Source organism: Apodemus sylvaticus, chromosome 22 (assembly GCF_947179515.1).
Source record: "Apodemus sylvaticus chromosome 22, mApoSyl1.1, whole genome shotgun sequence".
Taxonomy (NCBI): domain Eukaryota; kingdom Metazoa; phylum Chordata; class Mammalia; order Rodentia; family Muridae; genus Apodemus; species Apodemus sylvaticus.
Window position 1 is genome coordinate 35,111,820 of NC_067493.1, and position 21,993 is coordinate 35,133,812.

A 21,993-nucleotide genomic window follows, 5' to 3' on the forward strand; every position below is an offset into this window, starting at 1 on the left:
TGCAGCCATGTTCTTGCTCCCACCACCCGCACGCCTCCATTGACAGTCCAAGCCGGAGAGGGCCGGGCGCCGCGGCGTTTCGCCTCCCGGCCTAGAGGGGGGCGGTGGGGAGAGAGAATCTGGGTTCATCCCGCAAGGCTGTCTGGGAGTTATAGTTCGGGGTACTCACTGGTTGCGTAGGTGAGCGCGGGTTTAGAACTACAACTCCCGGTGGGCAGTGCTGCTCGTGCGCACGCGCAGCGGCACCTTCGAGGAACAAAAAAAAAAAAAAAAAAAAAAGAGCAAAAAAAAAAAAAAAGGGGGAAAAAAGGAGGAGGAGGAGGAGGGTGAGAGAGAAGCTGGGAGAGCAGAGAAAAGGGGGCACCGGTGCCCCCCCACCCCGCTTCCCTGCACGCGCTCGCCTGCCGCGGTTACCCCTGGGCTTCGTCCCTCAGTTTTCCCCTGCGTCTGGCGACCCAGCGAGGAGCGAGGCCCCGCCGGGGGCGGCCATGCGGCGGTGACAGGAGCACGGCCGAGACGCACGGGCCCCCTCGCCCTCTCACCTCCACCCCGCTCGCCAGCTCGCCGAGGCCCCTCCGGCCTACACCCGCTTGCTGTCCGCATCCCCCCCTCCCCGACCCTCCCCGGCTGCTCTTCGGGTGAGTCCCTGTCGCCTTAAGATTGTCCCCCTTCCCTCGAGTGTCCCCTCCGTCGTCCCCTCAAGCCTCGGGGTGCCATGGCGAACAGGGGGCGTCTTTATTCGACCCTCTGCCCCCGTCGGGACCGTGTGCACGGACTAGGGGTCCGGAGTTGGGGTCGCTTGGCGCGCTGCGAGTGGCAAGGGGACAACTTCGGGGTGAGGGAGCGGACGCGCCGTGACCCCCCCTAAAGTCCACTCCACTTGGGGGCCTTGGCAGAGGACGCGACGCGGCTTTTGGGGGGGATGGGGCGGCTGGTGGTGGGGGGGAGACGACAGTTGCACGCGCACACCCGTGGTGCGTGGGGGCAGGGCTCGCGGCGTTTTGCGCGTGCGTACATTGTATACAGAAGCGTGGACGGTGGTCCGGGCACCGGGTTGGGGGTGTTTGAGAGGGATGGTCTCGCGTGAGCAACCCCCGCGCGTGAACGAGCGGACGAGTGAGCGTACCCCGGCGGGGCCGCGCGACCCCTTCTTCCCCGCTCCTGATTGGCTGGGCGGGCTTGCCGGGGCGCGCGCGCGCGCGGTGCCGCGGCCCCTCCTGAGCCCGGTGGGGTCGCGCTGGGGTTCGCTGTGTGTGCGTGTGCGTGCGTGCGTGTGTGTGTGTGTGTTCGCTGTGTGTGCGTTTGTTTGTGTGTGTGTGTGTGTGTCTGGGGCTTGCTGAGCTTAGGGCAGCAGGCTGCACGCCATTGGCCGGCGGGCACAATGGGGGCGGGGCGTCGGTGCCTGGTAACTGCGGCGGGGGCCCTGGCAGGGGGGCGGGAGCTGCCAGGCTCCGAAGCCAGTGCCCGCCCTGGCCGTCCGGCGCTCCGCCCTGCTCCCAGGTGGAGCCCAGCCGTGGGTTTTGTCCCGAGCTGTTGCCTTGCAGGTCCCGCGGGGCCTGGACTTTTTTTTTTTTTTTTTTTTAGTGGGGGGAGGGTGGAGGAGATGGAAATAAACACAATGACCGGAAGGAAGACTTTAGCCTTGAGGCTATGAAGATAATCTGTATGACTTGGGCAAGCACCCAGACGTCGGGGTCGGGGGGGGGGGAGTTTACTCCTGCACCTCCATTTTTTTTCTCAAGTTTTGCTTTTTTGGGGGGTGTGGGAAATCTCAGTATGTCTCCCTGCCTTAGGTAGAGCAGGCTGATCTGGAATGCGCAGAGATCCGCCTGCTTCTGCCTCTGCAGAGGTTGGGATGAAAGACCAGTGCAACTAAGTCTCGCCCAAGTTTTTAATTAAAAAAGCAAAAAAATTTAAGTAGGATATTTTGTATCTCAGGCTGGCTTGGAGCTCGCTTTGTAGTCGAGGCTTGCCTTGACCTTCTGGTCTCCTGGCTTCATCGACTAAGTGCTGCGATCACAGGTCTGGCCCACAAGTTCTGCCTCTTAGTACATTCCTTCCCCACCCCACCTCCCCCACCTCCCAGCTCCTTTTAGTACACCCGCTCCCTGCCGTCTGGCCTTGTGCTCCTTGACTGCTGAGAGTGCAGATCTGAGATGGTGCTGGTGGAGTGCCCGCCGATTTGGGGAACAGGAGATGATGTGCAAGGCCGGGGATCTTTTTGGCTGCTAGGCTGGATGACTGGCCCAGCCTGCCTGGTGTCCGGGGCAAAGCTAGTTTGTAAATAAGGGGGTGCAGTGTAAAGGTGCAGGTACGGTACCCATAAGCATCTGGTCTGGGGTGTGGGATGGTTGGGATTTCCTATAGCGGGCTCTTTTTTCTGTTGCCTCCGGCTCCTTTGTTGTGGGCCTCCTGGGAATCCAGCCTCACACCTGGAGGCACAGACAACTTTCTGTCCGCAGTCATTTCTATAAGGCCTTTCTTTTATGGTAGGGGATCACCAGTTGTTTCTGCTTTTACCCTGTTAAAATCTGAAAGCCTCACCCCCTTGTGAATTGCTGGCAAGCCTTAGCTCATGGGCAGGGGATGCTAAAATCCATATCTACCATTTTGGGAGGAACCCAGGGCCTAGTGCATGTCAGGTAAGCAGTGAGCTTACCTGCTCCCTGAGGGCTCCAGGCAGGCGCTTCACCTCCCCGTCCCGGTTCCTTTGGAAATAGGTTCACTAAAGTTGCACAGGTTGCCTTTGAACCCCGGGCTGTAGCCCAGGTCCAGGTAATTCCCCTGTCTCAACCGTTTGAACAGCTGGGATGATGAACTCCTGGGGAGGGAGTTAGGTTCTGCCTTTGTTTCTTTCTGTTTAGGTGGTAAGCTCGGGTTAGGTCCTGATCCATCCGGTCCCCAGGCCCTCTGCCAGATGTCATCAGTATGGTGCCTGGCTGCTGCATTTGAATGTTTTCAGAGGCAGGTGTGCTCCTCAAACCCCGTCTGTCAGGTACACACTCACTGTGGCAGGGGCCTGGAGACATTACCGGGGAGCCACGGGTCTCCATCCCACCTGCTTCTGTAGCGGATTGATGACATCATCCCAGACCCCTCAGTTCTGCAGGTTTGGATTGGGGCTTGACTATGTCTCTAATTGTGTGTAGCCCAGGCAGGCCTGTAAGTTGTAGTACTCCTGCCTCAGTGTTCTGAGTGCTTACATGAGTGCTACCATGATTTGTTTAAAAACAGGATCCAACCCAAAAGACACTCGAGTGTTTATTCTAGATAAGATTGGAAGACTGTTTTCAGAACTTTTCAAAAAGTAAATCGTAATTACAAAACTTACCTCCAGTTTGAAAAGTGGCCGTGGGTTCAAGTGCCGCCGAGTTAATTTTGAAATAGAAGAGATGCTGACCGTTTTCCCCCTAGATACATTATTTCAGTCGGGGCCCAGTTTCCCCCTCTGTTCCTGTCTCCTCCCTCCCTCCTGCCGTTCACAGTGCTGGGGGCGTCCTCCACCCAGGCAGGTGTGCACTCCCCTGTGGAGCCTCGGGATGGGGTTACAGGCCAGAGCGTGGGTATGGCAACTCGCCCCTCCAATCCCAGCATGTAGATCAGGAGGCTAGCCTGGTCTACATAACAAGTTTCAGGAAAGCCCAGGCTACACCGTGAGACCCTGTCTCAACACCAAGCCAGAATGTGATGGCTGGCTATGGAGCTCTTGGCTGGGGCCCACCTGCGCCTCGGAACTGTGGATCGCGCTAGGGCGTGTGACCCAGGGCCAGAGCTGGCGGGCAGTGCTTGACCACGAAGTTGTGTCCTGTTAGTTAGGTCTTCTAAAGCATTGGTTTCCGCAGACCCTGTCTTTTAGAGCTAAACTTCATGTTTTTGGTACTAGGGATTGAATGAGGGCCTCAGCTCATTCCAAGAACTCTGCTGAGAGCTAGGCCTCAGCCCCCCTCCAGTAGGTGTAGTAAGCTGGAGCTCTTCCTGCGCAGACAGCATCTCACTGTGTAGCCTGGGATGGCCGGGAGGAGCTCACTATAGAGAGATCCAGTAAGATAGGCTGCAGTGAAAGTATTAAGACTTTGTGTTTGCATTGTGGAGGATCTAGATTTGCTAAGTGAGGACTCTACTATTGAGTTACACTCCATAGGTTATTTTGTAACACATTAATTTTGTAACACAATAATTACATTCTTTCATTTTCAGTTTTTACTAAGGAGAATGGCTACATAAGCTTGTATAACCAGGAGAGAGGAAGGGCAGCAAGCTCTAACTCCCGCATTCCCGTCTCCTCAGGGTTTCTCTAGCCTCCGATCTGTCTGTAGACCGTGAACTCAGAGATCTGCCTGCCTCTGTCTCCAGAGTGCTGGGATTAAATGCATGTGCTACTGTACCCCGATATTTGTTTAAGTGTTTTTTTGGGGGGAGGGGGAGAATTTACAAGGATCTGGGCAAATCTCTTCCTAGCATAGAAGCACCATGTAAGAGTCTTTGTTCCTTTGCGACTAAGCCCCAGCCGGCTGTTTTCTGAAGTGTTGATCTGGGTCCTACACAAGCCCCAGAATCAACCGGGCCAGTCTTTTGTTGTTACTTTTCTTCCTTGAAAACTTATTTGTAGACTGTTGATACAGACATAGAAAATAAGGTTAGATCCCACCACACACTTGAATTCTCTTGGCTATCTTGGTAAGGGGTTTGCCCGGCATGAAGACTGGGACTTGCTTTTACACACCCACATAGCAAAGTCCCCTGCAGCAGCGCCAGCCGTCCTGAGGGAGATTCAAGTGCTAGGAGATCGGTGGGGACAGCAGCATCCCCGAGGCTGGCTGCATACCCACTCCAGCTGAGTCCATGAGTTCCAGGTTCAATGAGTGACTGTCTCGGAAACAGGAACTATAGCAGAAGATCTCTGGCCTCCACACAGTGACACATTCACCACATATTCCGAAGGACGCAGTGACTAAGGGGTTGCCTGGCTTTAGCCTCCGTTTTGACTGAATATATGCATTTAGAAGAGTGCATTCTCAGCAGAGACTCTTAGTGGTGGCTGAGTAGACAGCTCAACATTGAAGGCCAGTGTAGGGCTGGAGAGGGCTCAGCAGTGGAGAGAGCTTGCTGCTTTTCCAGAGGATCCGCTTCTGTCCCCAGCACCCATGCTGGGCTCACAGCCTGTGATGTAACTAGCTCTGGGGTGTCTGATACCCACTTCTGGCCTCTTTAGGTTCTGAGTCGCATGCATACACACATAGACACATACATTTACTAATAAATAAAAACCTTAAAAAGAGAAACTCAACTATGTTCCTTAAGAAGCTATGTAAGAACTGGGTGGTGGGAGGCAGAGGCAGGCAGATCTCCCAAGTTCAAGACCAGCCTGGTCTGCAGAATGAATTCCAGGACAGAAAGGGCTACATAGAGAAACCGTCTCTCAAAAAAACCAAAAGAAGAAAGAAACCACGTAAGACACATGTTAAGTATAAAAACTAAAAAACTTAAAAAAAAAAAGAAAGAAATGGAAAGAAATAACCACCATTTCATGCTTTTCACATAAAAGCTGAGATGACGAACTTACAAAGTAAGAGTTTGGAAGAAGCTGTGTTGTTTATGTATGAGAAGAGACAGGCGGTGATCAAAGATCGGTTCAGGAGGATGCTCACAACACTTTAAAATGTATCCGTGGTAACAGCTCCAGAGCACACGGGTGCTGGGACCCAGACCCTGGTCCTCTGGAAGAGCAGCAAGTGCACTTACCTGCTGAGCCCTCTCTCCAGCCTCTACAGTTGATTTTCTGCAGTGCCGGGATTGCACCTAGGGCTGTGTGCTAGGCACAGGCTCTGCCACTGAGCCACGGCTCTAGATCTCAGGTAAAACAAGTCCCTGCTTTATAATTTTTTTTAGAAACTAGGTATTTGGAATGTAGTGAACCAATCCTCGTGCACGTCAGAGCACGGTGTCAGCCTGATGCTGGCCTAGTTCATTTTTCTGCTTCATCAGAAAATAGGTTATTTCTGGTGATCAAAGCAGCTGGCTGGGAGCTGAGCTGCTTTTAATTGATTAGGTCTATATTTGGAGTTTGTTTATAGGTATGTAAATAGACACATATAATGTACTTTACGAATCCTTTGTTTCATTTAGCCCTGTTTAATTTAGTGGGCGTTTTGTGTAAAGCACTTATGTAAGTACAAAGTACTGAGCCATGTGCTCCTAAGAGCCTTGTGGGTAAGGGTCCGTGTATAGGCTAGTGCTGTTCCCTAGGCTACAGAAAGCTCACCTGGGGGTGGTTCTTCCCACGTAGATGGCTTTGCTATTTGGAGTAAGGTCAAGGGACACAGCCTTGGCAGAGCAGGCCCTGTACAGAATTCTGGATTGGCAGAAGAGATTTGCAGGTGGGTGTGCTTATACTCCATGGCCAGGAAGTGGAAACAGTGGTGGGGGATTCCTGAGGCTCCCTCACTAACCCTCCTGTCCTGTAAGCTCCAGCACAAGGAGATTCAGCCTCACCAAAGTGGGCACTTTTATGGAAGACATTTTCTTTTCTTTTTCTTGATTTCTGAGACAAGGTCTTGGTGTGTAGCCCAGGCTCCAGTCTACCTTGCTATCCCTGAGGGTGCCCTTGAACCCCTCTTTCTTCACCTCCCGAGTGCTGGGATTACAGATGTGTGCTACCACAGCTGGCAGTGGGCGTCTTCTGGAGTGTTTCCCTGAGTGTTCTAGACAGCCAGGGGCTCCTGTTCGAGTCCTTAGAGCCTCCTGAGTGCTCTTCTGCCTCGTGCTCTGGGCTTACCCTCCCCTGAAGCAGAGCTGCTGCTCCGGGCCCTGTCCTCCGCACCCACTGGCCTGCTTGCCTGATTATTTTTATGTGACCCATGGTGTATAAACACTGATAACAAGTTGCAGGTATATTTTAAACAATTTTTGGTGTTCATATATAATTTTGCCTTTTGTTAAAGATGGGACCTGACGGGTGTAGCAGTGCGTACCTTTAATTTAATCCCAGCACTCCTGAAACTGGGGCAGGCCAGATAGATCTCCCGAGTTCGAGGTCAGTTTGGTCTACACATGAGTTCCAGGCCAGCTCTGGCTGTCAAGTAAGATTTTTGCCCGGCTTCCCTGCCACTCATGTCCATTTAAAAAGGGTTCTAGGGTTAAGCAGCAGAGCCCAGCCCAGGGCTGTGGTGTCCTCAGGACTGGGGTGGTGGGCACGTGGGATTTCTGAGTAGTTCTTGAGTGGTTTTTTTTTTTTTTTTTGGTTTTTCGGATTTGGTTTTTTTGAGACTGGGCTTTTCTGTATAGTCCTGGCTGTCCTGGAATTCACTCTGTAGACCAGGCTGGCCTCGAACTCAGAAATCCGCCTGCCTCTGCCTCCCAGAGTGCTGGGATTACAGGCGTGTGCCACCACCGCCCGGAGAGTGTTTTATTTTTTAAGACGTTCTTTCTCACTGTCATCCGGACTGAAGTCATGTTGTAGCTGCTCTCAGACTTGCTGGCACCCCTGTCCTAGCACCCACACTTCCACACCGCCTCCCACATTCTGCCTTCTGAGTTCCCTACTCTTTACCTCCCAAAGCTGTTATTACAGGCGCGTACCCTCAGCGTGTGGGGCTTGGGATCAGACCTCTCACATTAGGTAAGCTTTCTACTGACTGGCCTATATCTCCAGCCATTGACTCTCGAAGAGGGTCGGAGTCCTTTTAGTAATGTGTCGACTTGGACGTGTTCATTTCTTGCTCATGTTTGACCCAGGTGGAGTGTTGAGCGCTGGACTTAGTGGCGGGTTCTCATTGAGCTCTGTAGGGATGCCGGCTGTCTCCTTGTCTGGAGCCAGTGTTCTCATTAGGTTAGGACACTGTTCACTTGGTGAAGGGATAGATAGTACTTGGGGACAAAAAAAGTTCCTTTCTTTGCTTTATAAAAAAGGCTGAAATTATTGAGGGGATTAGGAATTACCTAGATTTAAATATTATAGTATTGTCTTAAATCCCTGAAAACTTTTTTTTTTGAAACTCTTAAGTGATGTGAATAATGAAATTAGGACAAATGTTTAAAATGGTAACAGGTTTTACAGAGTGTTTAGAGTCTGAAGGCTTGGGAAACGGAAGGTGGATCCCTCTCGGAAGAGTTCTGGGCTGCCGTGTAGCTTGGTGGCAGAGCAGAGCACCTGCCTTTCATGCTCTGGTTCCTGGGGTGGCTTCTAGCTCTGCAAAGCAAGACAGAACACAGGAACCTGTAGCACAATTGTCCACGACTGGAGTTTAACCAAACGCTTTGCTTTTCCAAAGTGCTGTGCCTCCGAGCCACACCTGAGCCCTCTTGCTGTTCTTAGGTTTGCACAGCAAAGCATGCTTACTAATTGTATGAGGTAAACAGCAGCCTTTTATAATAAACGTCAGGATTATAAGATAAGCCAACAGCGTCAATAAACTACCTTAAGCACACCTAAAGATAGAAGTTCAAAACTACATTTTTAATAATTACTAAGTGGACATGGATCAAATGGAAGTATGTCTGTAGGCTGTTACGTGTTCGTGGTGGTGAGCAGGTACCTTTGGGTAACTGTAGGCAGAGTCCTCTGTACCTACCACACACCCTCCCAATGGCAGGAGGAAGGCCTGGCAGCCCGAGGGGGGCGTGCTGGGGTCTAGCATCACAGGGAGAGCCGGCTCACTGCTGTGGCTGAACTTGCTAGGATGTCACCAGACTTGACCGCTAATATTTGTCTTGCAGGTGTCCTTTAGAACAAAGGGAATGGATGACTCTTTAAAAGGTGGCTTCTAACCTTGAATACTAACCATTTATAAACATTAAAAGTCTCTTGAAGTTTTTCTTTAGAATTAAGTGGTAGTGGATGTTATGCAAAATTTGTTTCTTTTAGCCTTTTAATTTTGCTGTTTTAGTGACTTAGCCCTGGCTGTCCTGGAACTCACTCTGTAGCCCTCCAATTCAGTCTCTGCTGGCCTGCAACTCGCAGATGTGCCTGCTCTGCCTCCCGAGGGCTGGGGTTAACTCGTGCTCCACTGCCATGGGGTGAGTGCTCCCGTGTTCATCCTCGAGCCGCCTCTCCTCTGTGTTGGTTGGGATGGTGCCAGCGTGTGGAAGCCTTTAGTAGCTCTCCCCCTTTAGCTCACTGAAAACCTCTTTTCCTTCTCAGTGCCATCACAGCAACACCAAGGATCAATAAATTGAAGCAAAACTGTAGTCAGGAAAAATGACGTGGGACTGAGCACTGGCTTGTTTTGAGGTGCAGCAGAGCTCTGAGGACACGGAGGAACCCAATCCCTGCTACTGATCTCCAACAGACACAGAAGCAGCTCTGAGAGATGCCTGGTGTCTGTTTTCAGAGAGGAGAGGAGGCAGCTCATCTGTTAGGCAGCAGCCACCTGGGGCTGAGAGCCAGCAGCAGCACAATGGAACTCCTACTGCAGAGTAGCAGTCAGCCGGAAGTAAAGATGACATAAAGCTCTGGTAGTGTCCCTGCTTCCTGTCCCTAGCCTTGTGTACTTAGAGTTTGCTGCACGGAAGAGCCAGGGACAAGCACTAGGTAGTTCCCAGGATGCTCTCCTGGTGTAGCAGGATGTGCGCTCCAGCAGCTGGGCGGGAACCCTCTCTGTCTCCAGTGCTTGCTTGGCTGCCCTGGCCTCCGCCCTGGCCTCCACTTGGGTTCATATAGCTTCTGTGTACCTTAATAATGGCTGCGAAGCTCTAGAGTACTGCTCTGGCTGCCGGGCTGGGCCAGGGAAGCTTCAGGGGCCTCTGTGAAAAGAGAAAGTTTCTAATTGGCTCAAAATGAAAGTCTGACTACAGGAAGAGCAGATCTGTCATCTGGCAATTGAGTTGGCGGAGGCAGAAATCCCCACCATGTTTGTGGTGTAAAGAACACCTACGTCATGGCCACAGTGTGGGACAGGGGCCTGGTGCACATGGAGGAGGCGCTGAGCTGTGGGCGGAGGACATACCCTGGGCCCTGGTGTATGGCTGTGGCAGCTAGGCCAGGGGTCTGTCACCCCAGTAAGGGCTGCTGCCCAGGTGGCAGACGATGGCTCTGTTTTGTGCACAGAGCAAGCATGCCATGCACCCAAGGCCAGTCTCCATTTCCATGACAGTGAGTGTCCTAAAAGTGAGTGCATGGAGAACATCCCACTTGGCCGTCACCACGGTGCCTGGTGATAATTGCTGTCTGTCTCCCTGAGCCTAGTGTACAAAGAAGCTTTGTCCTAGGTGTGTGAACAGGAACAAACCAGGATCTGCAGGTTTGGCTCTGTCCCCAGTGAGGAGGAGGAAGAAGAGGAGGAAGAGGAGGAGGAGGACTTCTCTTGAGCCTGGCCTGCTTTTCTATCCCTTTGTCAGGAGAACACTGCTGGTTTTCTTTGTGAGGACTGTCAGTGTGCAGTTGGCTGTGCTGACCACAGCTTGTCCTGGGTGACCCTGCTGTGGCTAGTCTGAAATGGCCTAGGCTCCTGAGGAATGCATTCTTTGCCTTAGGATCACAGCAGAAGCGTGGGCAAGATTCATGCCTGAGGCTGTTGGATTTGCCTTGGGTGGGAATGGGGAAGACAGACAGACGAGTGTGTGTGTGTGTGTGTGTGTGTGTGTGTGTGTGTGTGTGAGAGAGAGAGAGAGAGAGAGAGAGAGAGAGAGTATGTGAATGGTTTTCCAAGACATGGTTTCTGGAGCTCACTTCCAAAGTTATATCCAAAACCAAGCTGGCCTGGAACTCAAAGAGATCCTCCTGCCTCTGCCTCTGCCTCTGCCTCTGCCTCTGCTCCTGAGCACTGAAATCAAAAGTGTGTGTGTGTTCTGTGTTTCTGAGCCTAACTGTACATGGAATTCTTGCAACCTTGAGATATTAATTAAGTGACAAAACTGCTTATATACTTGAGTTGGGAATTTGTAATCTTACAATCTAAGGTCTAATAATTCATATGGTTATCTGGACAATATATATATATAGTATGGCTGGAGAGAAGGCTCAGTGGTTAAGAGCGCTTATTCTCGAAGACTCACATTTCGGCTAATAAAATGTCTATAATTCCAGTTCCAGGGTGTCTGATGCCCTTTCTGTGGGCACCTACTACACAGACCCACAAGCAGGCAAAACATGCACTCATGCAAAGTAATAAGTCTAGCTGGCAGTGGTGGCACATGGCCTTTCATCCCAGCACTCGGGAGGCAGAGGCAGGTGGAGCTCTGATTTCAAGGCTAGCCTGGTCTGCAGAGCTAGTTCCAGGACAGTCTGGATTATATAGAGAAACCCTGTCTTAAAAAGAGAGTGGGGGAGGAGGGGGGTCAGGGAGGGAGGGAGGGAGGGGCAGGCATATACACAAAGAACATAAGGCATACTGGGAGTAGCCCTGAAATTATAAAGTCTAGAAGGTTGGCAAGATGGCTCAGTGGTTAAGAGCACTGTGCTCTTGGAGAGGACCCAGGTTGTCTTCCCATCCCCCACATGGTGGCTCACAATCATCTGTACCTCTAGTTCTATGGGATCTGATGTCCTCTTCTGACTTTCGTAGGCACTGGGTGTGCATGCAGTGCGCACACTCATAAATGTAAAAAAAAAACCAAAACAAACAAACACACAAAAAACCCTAAACCAAAGCACAAAGACTTGGTACCCTAGTGAGGCTCCTAGAGACAGGAAGGAGGCGAAGCTTGGTGGGCGCGCTCGCAGAATAAGCACCCCAGGGAAATCACAGCCCAGCAATAATGTGGGAGTTGCCTACCATGGCCTTGTTTTGAAAGTGCTTTGGGGTAAGAGGTTCAGAAATCAGAACATACCAGGTTTGTTGCTATCTTAGTTTGGGTTTTAAATTGCTGTGAAGAGACACCGTGACCAAAACAACTCTTATAAAAGACAAGGTTTAATTGGGGCTGGCTTACAGTTTCAGAGCTTCAGTCCCTTACTGTTATGGCAGGAGGCGTGGCAGTGCACAGGCGGACACGGTGCTGGAGGAGGAGCTGAAGGTCTACATCTTGAGCCACAGAGAGCCACGAGGACACTAGGCAGAACTTGAGCAGTAGGTGACTCAAAGCCTGCACAATGACACTCCTCCTCCGACAAGGCCACGCCTCCCAGTAGTGCCATTCCCCATGGGCCACGCACGCACGCACGCACGCACGCAGACACATGGATCTGTGGGGGTTATCCTATGCAAGCCACCACAACTGGTCAGGTAGGAGAGCCTGCCGGGTGCGATTAAAAGTTAGATAAACAAATGCGTAAATATAAGAAATATGAGCAAGAAGCACCCACTGGGACCAGCAAGTATTATTTCAGATTTGAATAAATAACAAATTTTAGGGGGTAAGAGACCATAAATGTGGCAAGGAATCAGTGGATGGGGTAAGTTAGAAAAGAAATGTATCAGCACAGAGGTGACAAGTTGACAAGATGGCAGGTGACTCCAGGGGATAAAGTGACGTCTACTGTACACTGAACCTGAACCTAACAGGGTCTCACTGTGTAGCCTGGGCTAGCCTCAGACTCTCAGGGCTCCCTGCCTCTGCCTCCTGCACGCATGGTTATGGGCATGCGCTGTGACGCCTGGCTGAAGCTGCTTCTTTCCAGCAGATGGAGGACAGCAGAGTCTGTGGAGCTGACAGCTGAGTTTCCCGCAGCAGACGCGCTAGCCCGTAGCTGAGAAGCCCTGTGAGGAGCAAACACTGAGGGAGAGGAAGTCTGCACCGGACACAGTAAAGCTACAGAAGGCAAAGACAGAGCACCTGAGACACACACAGAGGTACACGCAGAGGTCAGCGTGGCTTCTCCACAGAAGAGACGAAACGGCTTCTGTGTGCAGAACTGAAGGAACCATTAGACTAAGTCTCTGTTTCAATGAAAATCCCCCACAAAAAAAGTTTTTTTTTTGTTTTTTTTTGTTTTTTTTGTTTTTTGGGGGGTTTTTTGAGACAGGGTTTCTCTGTGTAGCCCTGGCTGTCCTGGAATTCACTCTGTAGACCAGGCTGGCCTCGAACTCAGAAATCCACCTGCCTCTGCCTCCCAAGTGCTGGGATTACAGGCGTGCGCTTCCACGCCGGGCTACAAAAAAAGTTTTTATCGAATAAAACCAGAGTTTGTCACTGACATGAAATTTTGAAGGATCCATGGCAGGCAGAGGGAATATCTGAACTGCAAGGCTGAGCACAGAGGGGATGGAGAGCCGGCTCAGCGTCTACGAGCACCGACTGCTCCTGCAGAGGACCCGGGTTCAATTCCCGGCACCCACACGACAGCTCACAACTACCTATAACTATATAATTTCAGGGGATTTCACACTGTCTTCTGGCTACTATAGGCACCAGGCACACACATGGTGTACATACATGGTTACATGCAGGTAAAACACAAATAAATAACAGGAAGGAAGGAAGGAAGGAAGGAGGCAGAAGTCAGTCAGCAGGATGGTTCAGCAGGTAATGGCCCTTAACCACCAAGCCTGGTTTCCGGGATCCACACGTGGAAGGAGGAAACATTTCTGCAGATTGTCCTCAGACTTCCACACACCCACCGCGGCACATCCTACCCATCCACTACGTAAACAAATAGTAGAGCAGGGCGGTGGTGGCGCACGCCTGTAATCCCAGCACTTGGGAGGCAGAGGCAGGTGGATTTCTGAGTTCGAGGCCAGCCTGGTCTAGAGAGTGAGTTCCAGGACAGCCAGGGCTACACAGAGAAACCCTGCCTCGAAAAAAAAACAAAAAAACAAAAACAAAAAACAAAACAAAAAACCCCCAAATAGTAGAATAACTATAAACAAAAAACCAGAACTAAATAACGGAAGTGGTAACATTACCATAACAATTTCCAGAATCAAAGGGAAGAACAAGGGTTGGGAAAGATTGACAGCGCATGCAGATAGCATAGCTACATACAGATGCCTCAGTGTTTACGATGGGGGGGGGGATCTAAAGTCAAGATGCTTCCAAAAGAAAGCAGCTTAACTCTCCCACATGCCTGCCAGGCTGATGGAGTCAGTGCATCTAAACATTTCTGGTGCAAGTGACTATATATCAGCTATGAAGATGTCCATGCTGTTTGTTTCAGTTCTGAGAATTTTAAGATGTTGATGTAGGGGCTGGTGGTACTGGGAGGCTCTGGTGACCTCTTCTAAACTCTTCAGGTCCCCTTACACACACACACACACACACACACTGAAATATGTTGAAGTTCCTTGGACTGGATGGTAAGAACTTTGTGGCATCGTTAGACTGCTTCTCATGGAGGTAGGCAGGCAGGTACATACTTGCCATCCACTAGTCCCAGAGACAAGATCACCACCCGAGGTAGCTCTGAGCTCCATCCCCAGCCCGCTGGCTCTTAGCATTTTGACACTGTCTACTGGCACAGGCCTTGGAGCTGAGTCTGATCTCTTCTTATGTGACCTGTGGAGACAGGCAGTGAAGACACTTGTGTCCTCACTGCCTTGCCTGTCTCACTGGTGCTGGCCTCAGACTCACATCCACCTGCCTCTGCCTCCCAATGCTGGGATTAAGGGCTGGCACAAGCGCTGCCCTGCGGAAGAGCTGAACCTTTTGCTTTCATCTTGGCTTAGGTGTAATTTGACGCATGCACGCATGCACGCACGCACGAGTCTGCTGGCTCCCACACTGGAGGACTCCTCCCTTTGGATTGTTTCTCTACTGCAGACTATGCAGAGGATGGTGGTTGTCTCCACTTTCCCTACACCCATCTCCTCAGCTGCATGCACCCCGGGGAGCCAGAGTCCTAGATGACCCCTTGCCCCTGGGAATTGGAGGTCTGCTTGCTGTTCTTGTGAGTTCTCACTTTACTTCCTCTTTCCACTTTATAACGGTGCTGGGGTCGAACTCAGACTGAAGGGTCTAATGAAAGCGCAGAAGGTGCTGGCTGACTCAGTGTGACCCTTGTTTACAAAAGATACGCCTGGGTACAGTCCTGGGCTCAGCTCTTCTGGGAAAAAGATGGGGAGAGACACACTGACCAGGTCAGGGGGCTTTGTCGAGGCTGCAGAGGAAGACTGCTCAGGAACTTGCTTCTTGGGGTAACATCAGACCAGTGAGAGATGTCTTCCCACTCCCCGGGCCTGGCTCACTCCCGCCCTTCAAGGACGGACCCTCCCGAGTAATTCCAACAATGAGATCAGGCTGGAGGTGGTGGGTGAGGCCGGTGGGCTGTTGGCGGGGTGTTGTCTTCAATTAGGCAAAAAATAAATATATTCTTTGAGAATTCCATACTGGCTTGTCCTTATGTATAATGAATGTTGACTATCTCTCTCTCCTCCCTTGCTTTTTCTTTCTTTTTCTGTTTGAGATAAAGTCTCATCAGGTAGCCCTGGCTGGCCTGGAACTCGCTCGCAGGGATCTGCCCGCCTTTGCTTCCGGGATTCTGGGATTAAAGGCTTTCCGGCTTCTTAAAGTGCATCACGGTGACTTCAGGGCAGGGTTATGACAAGTGAGCCTTGAAGCCAGCAGTAGGTTAGAAAAATTAATCCCAGTTTTTCGTTCTGTTTCCAGTTGGGGCTACATGGCTTTGTCAGAGCCCTGCATGTGTAAAATGAGAGTATAACTTATATATTTATTTATCTCCCTTGCTGAGAGGTTTTAAAAAAAAGAAATAATGAGCTTTCAGAAACACTGGTGAGATACTGTGGGTGAATGTGATTATGGAAAAATTATTATTAGGTTATTTACCCCTTTCTATATCCCACACTTACACAGATTTATCCAAGAGAAAAGGATGTAGCACTGGCCTTCCTGTGTGCTGTCAGTTTGCTGGCTTGTGACTCCATCTCCTCCTTGGCCTCCAGTCATGAGGGGGGCCTTGTTTTCCAGACAGTTGGTGTTTGTTTGTAGACGTGGTGGCGGTGGGCGCTGTGGGTGCCACGGTTTTCAGTACAAAGCTTTCCTCCTAAGCGGGTCTAAGGCAACCGGTGGTACCTGAGCCTAGTGTGACTTGGTTCCTGAGGTCGAGCTAGGCTCTGTCAGACGCCAGCCCTTACTAGCAGGAGCCAGTCTTCCTCTCGGAGTGAGGGAAGGATTTTCCTGTGTTTTGCAAAGCAGCGGGCGAGCTCACAGCTCTGCAAGAGCTGCTCTGGAAGACTGCGTCGCACACATAGGGAGGCTTTTAGAGCAGCAGGATCTCAGTCATCCCTAAGCTCATGCTATGAGGAACATTGTTTAAAATAGAATCTATTTAAGTTGAGAGGAATACCAGTTAACAGGCATATCATTTGCATACTTTTTATAGAAAATCAATATTGTAGTGCATTTGGTTTAGGTTTTACCTCAGACGGTTTCCTTGTGTCTCCCTGTCACATGCCAGTGGAGTGTCTGTGTGATGTCTTTTTGTTTTTGCTTCTAAAATAATTTTGGCAAAATAGTGTCATAAAAATGTCAGCTTCGCCGGGCAGTGGTGGTGCATGCCTTTAATCCCAGCACTTGGAGACAGAGGCAGAGGCAGGCAGATTTCTGAGTTCAAGGCCAGCCTGGTCTACAGAGTGAGTTCCAGGACAGTCAGGGCTACACAGAGGAACCCTGTCTAGAAAAACAAAACAAAACAAAACAAAAAATGTCAGCTTCATCTATTCTCCAAGGGTTAGGCTCTCTGACGTTTTTATTCACATTGTGCGCCACCTGAGGGTGCTTTGTTTTGGGATTTGTTTGTTTGAGACAGGGTTTCCCTGGCTATCCTGGTACTCATTCTGAGGACCAGGCTGGCCTCGAACTCATAACGCCTGCCTCTACCTCCCAAGTACTGGGATTAAAGGTGTGCATCACCACTGCCCAGTTTAGGAATTAGCAGTGCAGTAGTTTCAAGAGTTCTAATCCTCTCTACATCTTTCCTGGCCATTACTATCTTATGTTTTTGTTGTTTGAAATTCCTATGAGCCATCTTGTTGATACCACAGTACCAAAAAACTTTGTCTGAAGCGAGTACTGTGCTGTTACAGAGGAGTCCTGGGTGCTACCCAGGGCCCGCAGCCTGCTGCCTTAGAGAGAAGCAGCTTGGCTCGGCCTTGTGATGCCACCTGCTCTTTCTGTGGGTGCACACAGGGGAGACAGAAGTCTGTGGCTGCTCTCCCTGGAGAAGATGTCACTGGGTGCGGGGTGCCATCTGGGTTTTAGTTGGGGTGTGATGCTGAGCTAATTTTATGGAAATGACTCGTCATGGGAAGTTAGGCTCGCATCTTAAAGGAAAGGAGTCTGGGCAGCTGTGAAACGAAATGCCATGGACCGGACGCGTGTAGCGTCGGCCGTGGTGGGTCTCCTACATTCACCCTTGTGTTCTCCTTGTGCAGGAATCATGGCCCAAGTCGCGATGTCCGCGCTGCCTGCTGAGGATGAGGAGTCTTCGGAGAGCAGGATGGTGGTGACCTTCCTCATGTCTGCCCTGGAGTCCATGGTGAGACAGACTCTGGGGCTCTGCTGGTGGCCTGTTCGTAGTTTCTGTGAAACATTAACTAAACGAATTAATTATTACTCCTTTTTTTTAATGTTGGAATTGAGCCGACACTGTGTCCCCTGTGCTAGGCCAGCGTTCTACCACTGAGTATTTCCCTGGGGCCTATTTATTATTTTGAGGCCATCCGATCTTGCTCTTTCTGATCCTTTTAGTCTCAGTCTCTCCACAGTGTTAGGATTACAGTAGGCAAGCACTCTTCCAGCCGAGCCGCATCCTCCCAGTCCCAAGATTTGAGCCTTTGAGTCTCACTTTACTACCAGGTTTTAAAGACGCCGCCGTGCTGGGACTCACGCGAGGTGTGGCTCCAGCACTGTGCTCGGAACCCCTACACATCCCCAGCCCTCAGGTTCTTCAAGATGCTTAATTTCATCAGAGAGCTTTCCTAAAGTCAGTCAGAATCCCAACATTTTGGAAACTGAGGCAGGAGGATCTTTTTTGTGTTCTAGCATACTTTGGGCTACATAAGGAGACTCTGTCTCAATATCAAGAAAAACTCCAAAGAAACAAAAACCTTAGGAGTCGAATTGCCTTATGAGTGGGCTTCGGATCTGCTCCCGGGATGGTGGCACCAATTCCTCCGCCTCCTAGTCCACCTCTGTCTGGAGTTTCCGGCTTTCCTGCACCCCTCCCCCACCAGCTCTTCTTGTCAGCAGAGACAGCTGACCCTTGGGACGCTGCCTTCCCTAAGGACTCACAAAGTGCACTGTCTGCAAATCTGAGTTTGTATCTTGAGGGAGCACACAACAGAGTGTGTGTGTGTGTGTGTATGTGTGTTCCTGTTTTCATTCTTCCTGTAAATTATTTTTTGTTGTTGTTGTTTTGTTTATCCCCCACCCCCTTTTAGAACTAGGTACAAAATCTACTTTCACTTAATTATTTAAAGATAGGAATGACACTTGAGTTTTAAATGTTAGGTTTTTAGATTTATCTAGAAAGAAACAGAAAAGGAAAGAAGCTGCTTTTAAGTAGCTATACGCAGTGTAATGTTGGCTGTTTTTACTTCAGTGTAAAGAGCTGGCGAAGTCCAAGGCCGAGGTGGCTTGCATCGCTGTGTACGAGACGGACGTGTTTGTCGTTGGGACCGAAAGAGGGCGTGCTTTTGTCAATACCAGGAAGGATTTCCAGAAAGATTTTGTGAAGTATTGTAAGTGCAGTGTTTTTTACCTTTTGTAGTTTGTAAATTTTAAATACAGTTATTTTTAGATAAAGCATCTCAAACTTTCTAAGAATGAATTACACCTCAAAAAGACAGGAGACACCGTGATGTGTGTATTTGTTGGAGTGACTCAAGACAAGCCACTGAAGTAGTCCTGTGAGGAGGGGGCTGGTGGGTGGTGTCTAGGGGTTGCTGAGTGCAGGGGACGCAAGGAACTGAGCAGTTTTGGGAGACGAAAGCCCAGGCAGCAGAGTTTCAGGTCTGAGAAGCCTGAGGCCCAGGCTTGTGAGAGGAACATTGGTCTGGGGTTTTTATAGGGCTCTTTGGTCGCCCCTTGCCCCTACTGGTCCTGTTTGGACACCAGCCTCCAAACCTTCCTGCTGTTTGTCTTGGAGGTTTTCTGGGGACAAGAAGCCACATGTCAGGGCCTGCCCACCTGTGGTCCTCTAGCCCTCCTTCATTTCTCCCTCCCCGCTATTAGGGGGTGGGGTGGCGACCTCTAGGGGCTTCATAGTGGAATCTGTGGGTTACACTTCTAAGAGAAAGAGCACTCTCATGAGATGGCTCCTGGGGCAGGTCCAGGATGCTGTGGCAACATTGTGGTGGGCTCCATCTTCAGGACCAGCTCTACAACAGTGGGGAGAGAATGCTAGAGGCTCCCGCAGTAGCCCAGCTGGGGCGATTGCTCCCAGGGAAGTCGTGATGCTGCTAGCAGTCCATCTACGTGGAGCCCAGGAGCCGGTTTCCTGCACGTCCGTTACTGTTGGAGCGGCTGGTGCCACAGCGTGAGGCCCCTTCCCTGTAGCTTCTACAGAAGGAGAGGGAAGACAGTCCATCATCTGCAGCAGTAGCAGGCCTCTGTCTTTGGGCTGCAGTAGGCACTGCAGGTTGAATTGGGCTATGGTCATGATGTCCTATTATCTGAGTAGTATTTTTCTTATCAAGAGAAAATCATTAGAGGGAAATAGTTGCCTAAATAATATCTCGCATAGATTTAAGCCGAATACGAGGGGAATGTGATCCCTTAAACTGTTAAAGAAACGCATCAGGCACCTCTGCGGGTTGCTTTTCCTCCTTGAGTTAAATCCACGCAGGAGGCCAGAGTCAGTCACTTCATGTTCTTACTTCGCGGGCCAGGTCAGGGTCTGGTCCTCAAGGGCCCACCGGCTTGGGAAATGTGTCTCAAAGGCCCTACCTGACCATGGCTCAGCTTGGGATCATGGAGGGACATTTCCCCTGTATTGACTCGTCTTTGTAAGCTAGACACTGGTTAGAGCTCACCGGGTGGGTCTCCATGGCCTCTCTGAACAGGAGAACAAGTCACTCCACAGTATATACATACTTGCTCATTCAGTTACTCATTGTTATTTTGAGACAGGGTTTTTCTGTGTAGCTTTGTTTGTCTTGGAACTTGCTCTGTAGACCAGGCTGTCCTCAAACTCATAGAGATCCACCTGCCTCTGCTTCCTGAGTACTGGGATTAAAGGTATGCACCATTTCCCCCACCCCGAGCTGTCAACTCCCCACAATTATTGGTCATTTTGAGAGATGCCCTAGCCCTGGGATCTCCTTTAACCATGGGAGGCAAGAGGGGGAAATAGGCTCCCTTTTGATCTCTCTGACCGCATTAGCATAGCCTGACACCCAGAGGCCAGTTACACCCCTCTGGTACTTGTATCCACTGTGTCATAGTTAGATAAGTCGTTGTAATAGTTGCTGGGAGTAGAATAACTCCACTGATTTAAGCAGAAGTTTGACAGTAATATATTGAGCTTTGACCTTTTGCGTACCTGATATAACTTGTTCAGACCCTTGTACGTTTTCCAGCTTTCTTTCCTGGAAAAGCCTGGAGCCATCTTGTGAGACAAAGCACACTAACAAATGCACAGTGAGCAAGCCTTGCTGGGGCGCCTCTTACGGCTCGGTACAGCCAGCGGCGTTGGAAGATGTTCTGTAGCACCACCTTAATAAAAAACGTGAAAGCCCAACTACATAGATCAGTAATACCTGCGTTCATACTGTTAAACTGTGCTGTGTGGCATGTTCCCAGGGACAGCTCAGAGAAAACCAAGGCGATCTTTACTTGGTACCCAGGGCGATGTAGCCCTGCCTGACGTGCTGAACAAGTGTAAGTGACAGACACATGGAAGGCATTGTTCCTCAGTAAGACTGAACCTCGTGGTTACACCAAATAGGAGATTGTCCACGGAGTCCAGTGACAGCTGGCTGGACCCAAACATCTGGCTGTCCTCCTTACACCCAGTGTAGGTTTTCCAAAACATCTGGCTGTCCTCCTTACACCCAGTATAGGTTTTCCGAAACATCTGGCTGTTCTCCTTACACCCAGTATAGGTTTTCCCAAACATCTGGCTGTCCTCCTTACACCCAGTATAGGTTTTCCCAAACATCTGGCTGTCCTCCTTACACCCAGTATAGGTTTTCCCAAACATCTGGCTGTCCTCCTTACACCCAGTATAGGTTTTCCCAGGGGTTCTTCTCACCTGTTGGGTCTTGCATTGGGAACAGAGATTGATAAACTTTCCTTTCAGGATCTTTAACTTTTATAAGGTTAATGTTAGGGTTAGGGACATCAGAAAGAAGGTAGAGAGGGTTTTTTGTTTGTTTATGAGGTTTTTCTTTGTAGCCCTAGCTGGCCTGGAACTGGCTCTGTAGACTAGGCTAGCCCAAAACTCTCAGAGATCTTCCTGCTTCTGCCTCCCCAGGGTTAAAGGCATGAGCTATCTCATGCCCAAGCATTAGAGAGCTATGTTTTATGTGCTATAAAAACTACTCTTCTGTTGGACAGTGGTGGCGCACACCTTTAATCCCAGCATTTGGGAGGCAGAGGCAGGCAGATTTCTGAGTTTGAGGCCAACCTGGTCTATAGAGTGAGTTCCAGGACAGCCAGGGCTACACGGAGAAACCCTGTCTCGAAAAACAAAACAACAAAACAAAACACCCCCCTCCCCCTTTTTGATTTCTTTTCAAGAGAAAGAAATACAGTGTGCTATCACCAATAAGTGTGATAGCCGACAGGGCCAGGGGATGCATACAAATGGTGCCATGCCAAGGCTGGGCTGGGGCAGCAGCAGCTGCTGCATCTATGCTAGATCACACTCAAACAAAGCAACACCATAAAACCTGCCTGTAAGATCCAAACTGGCGCGCTGGAGCGATGGCTCAGCCATTAAGAGCACCATCTGCTCTTCCAGAGGTCCTGAGTTCAATTCCCAGCAACCACATGGTGGTTCACAGCCATCTGTAATGGGATCTGGCACCCTCTTGTGGTGTGTCTGAAGACAGCTACAGTGTGCTCACCACATACATAAAATAAAGAAATCTTAAAAAAAAAAAATCCAAAATGTATAGTGAAAAAAAAATCTTACTTAAGGCCAAGTAGTAAAATGGT

General features: G+C 50.2%; 1 protein-coding gene across 17 annotated transcripts in view; it reads left to right on the top strand.

Annotated features, from left to right (window-relative positions):
• The first annotated feature begins 292 nt into the window (after positions 1–292).
• Positions 293–21,993, top strand: part of Gtf2i (general transcription factor IIi) — a 73,703-nt gene continuing 52,002 nt past the window's right edge. For 15 of the 17 annotated variants that reach the window (XM_052168931.1, XM_052168936.1, XM_052168939.1 and 12 more), the window contains exons 1-3: positions 293–638; positions 17,265–17,368; positions 18,434–18,572. In XM_052168931.1, the coding sequence (XP_052024891.1) occupies positions 17,270–17,368; positions 18,434–18,572 (238 nt within the window). In that variant the 5' untranslated portion in view covers positions 293–638; positions 17,265–17,269. Of the gene's footprint in view, positions 639–12,556; positions 12,729–17,264; positions 17,369–18,433; positions 18,573–21,993 lie in introns of all 17 variants that reach the window. The other 2 variants (XM_052168934.1, XM_052168933.1) reach the window with 2 other exon arrangements.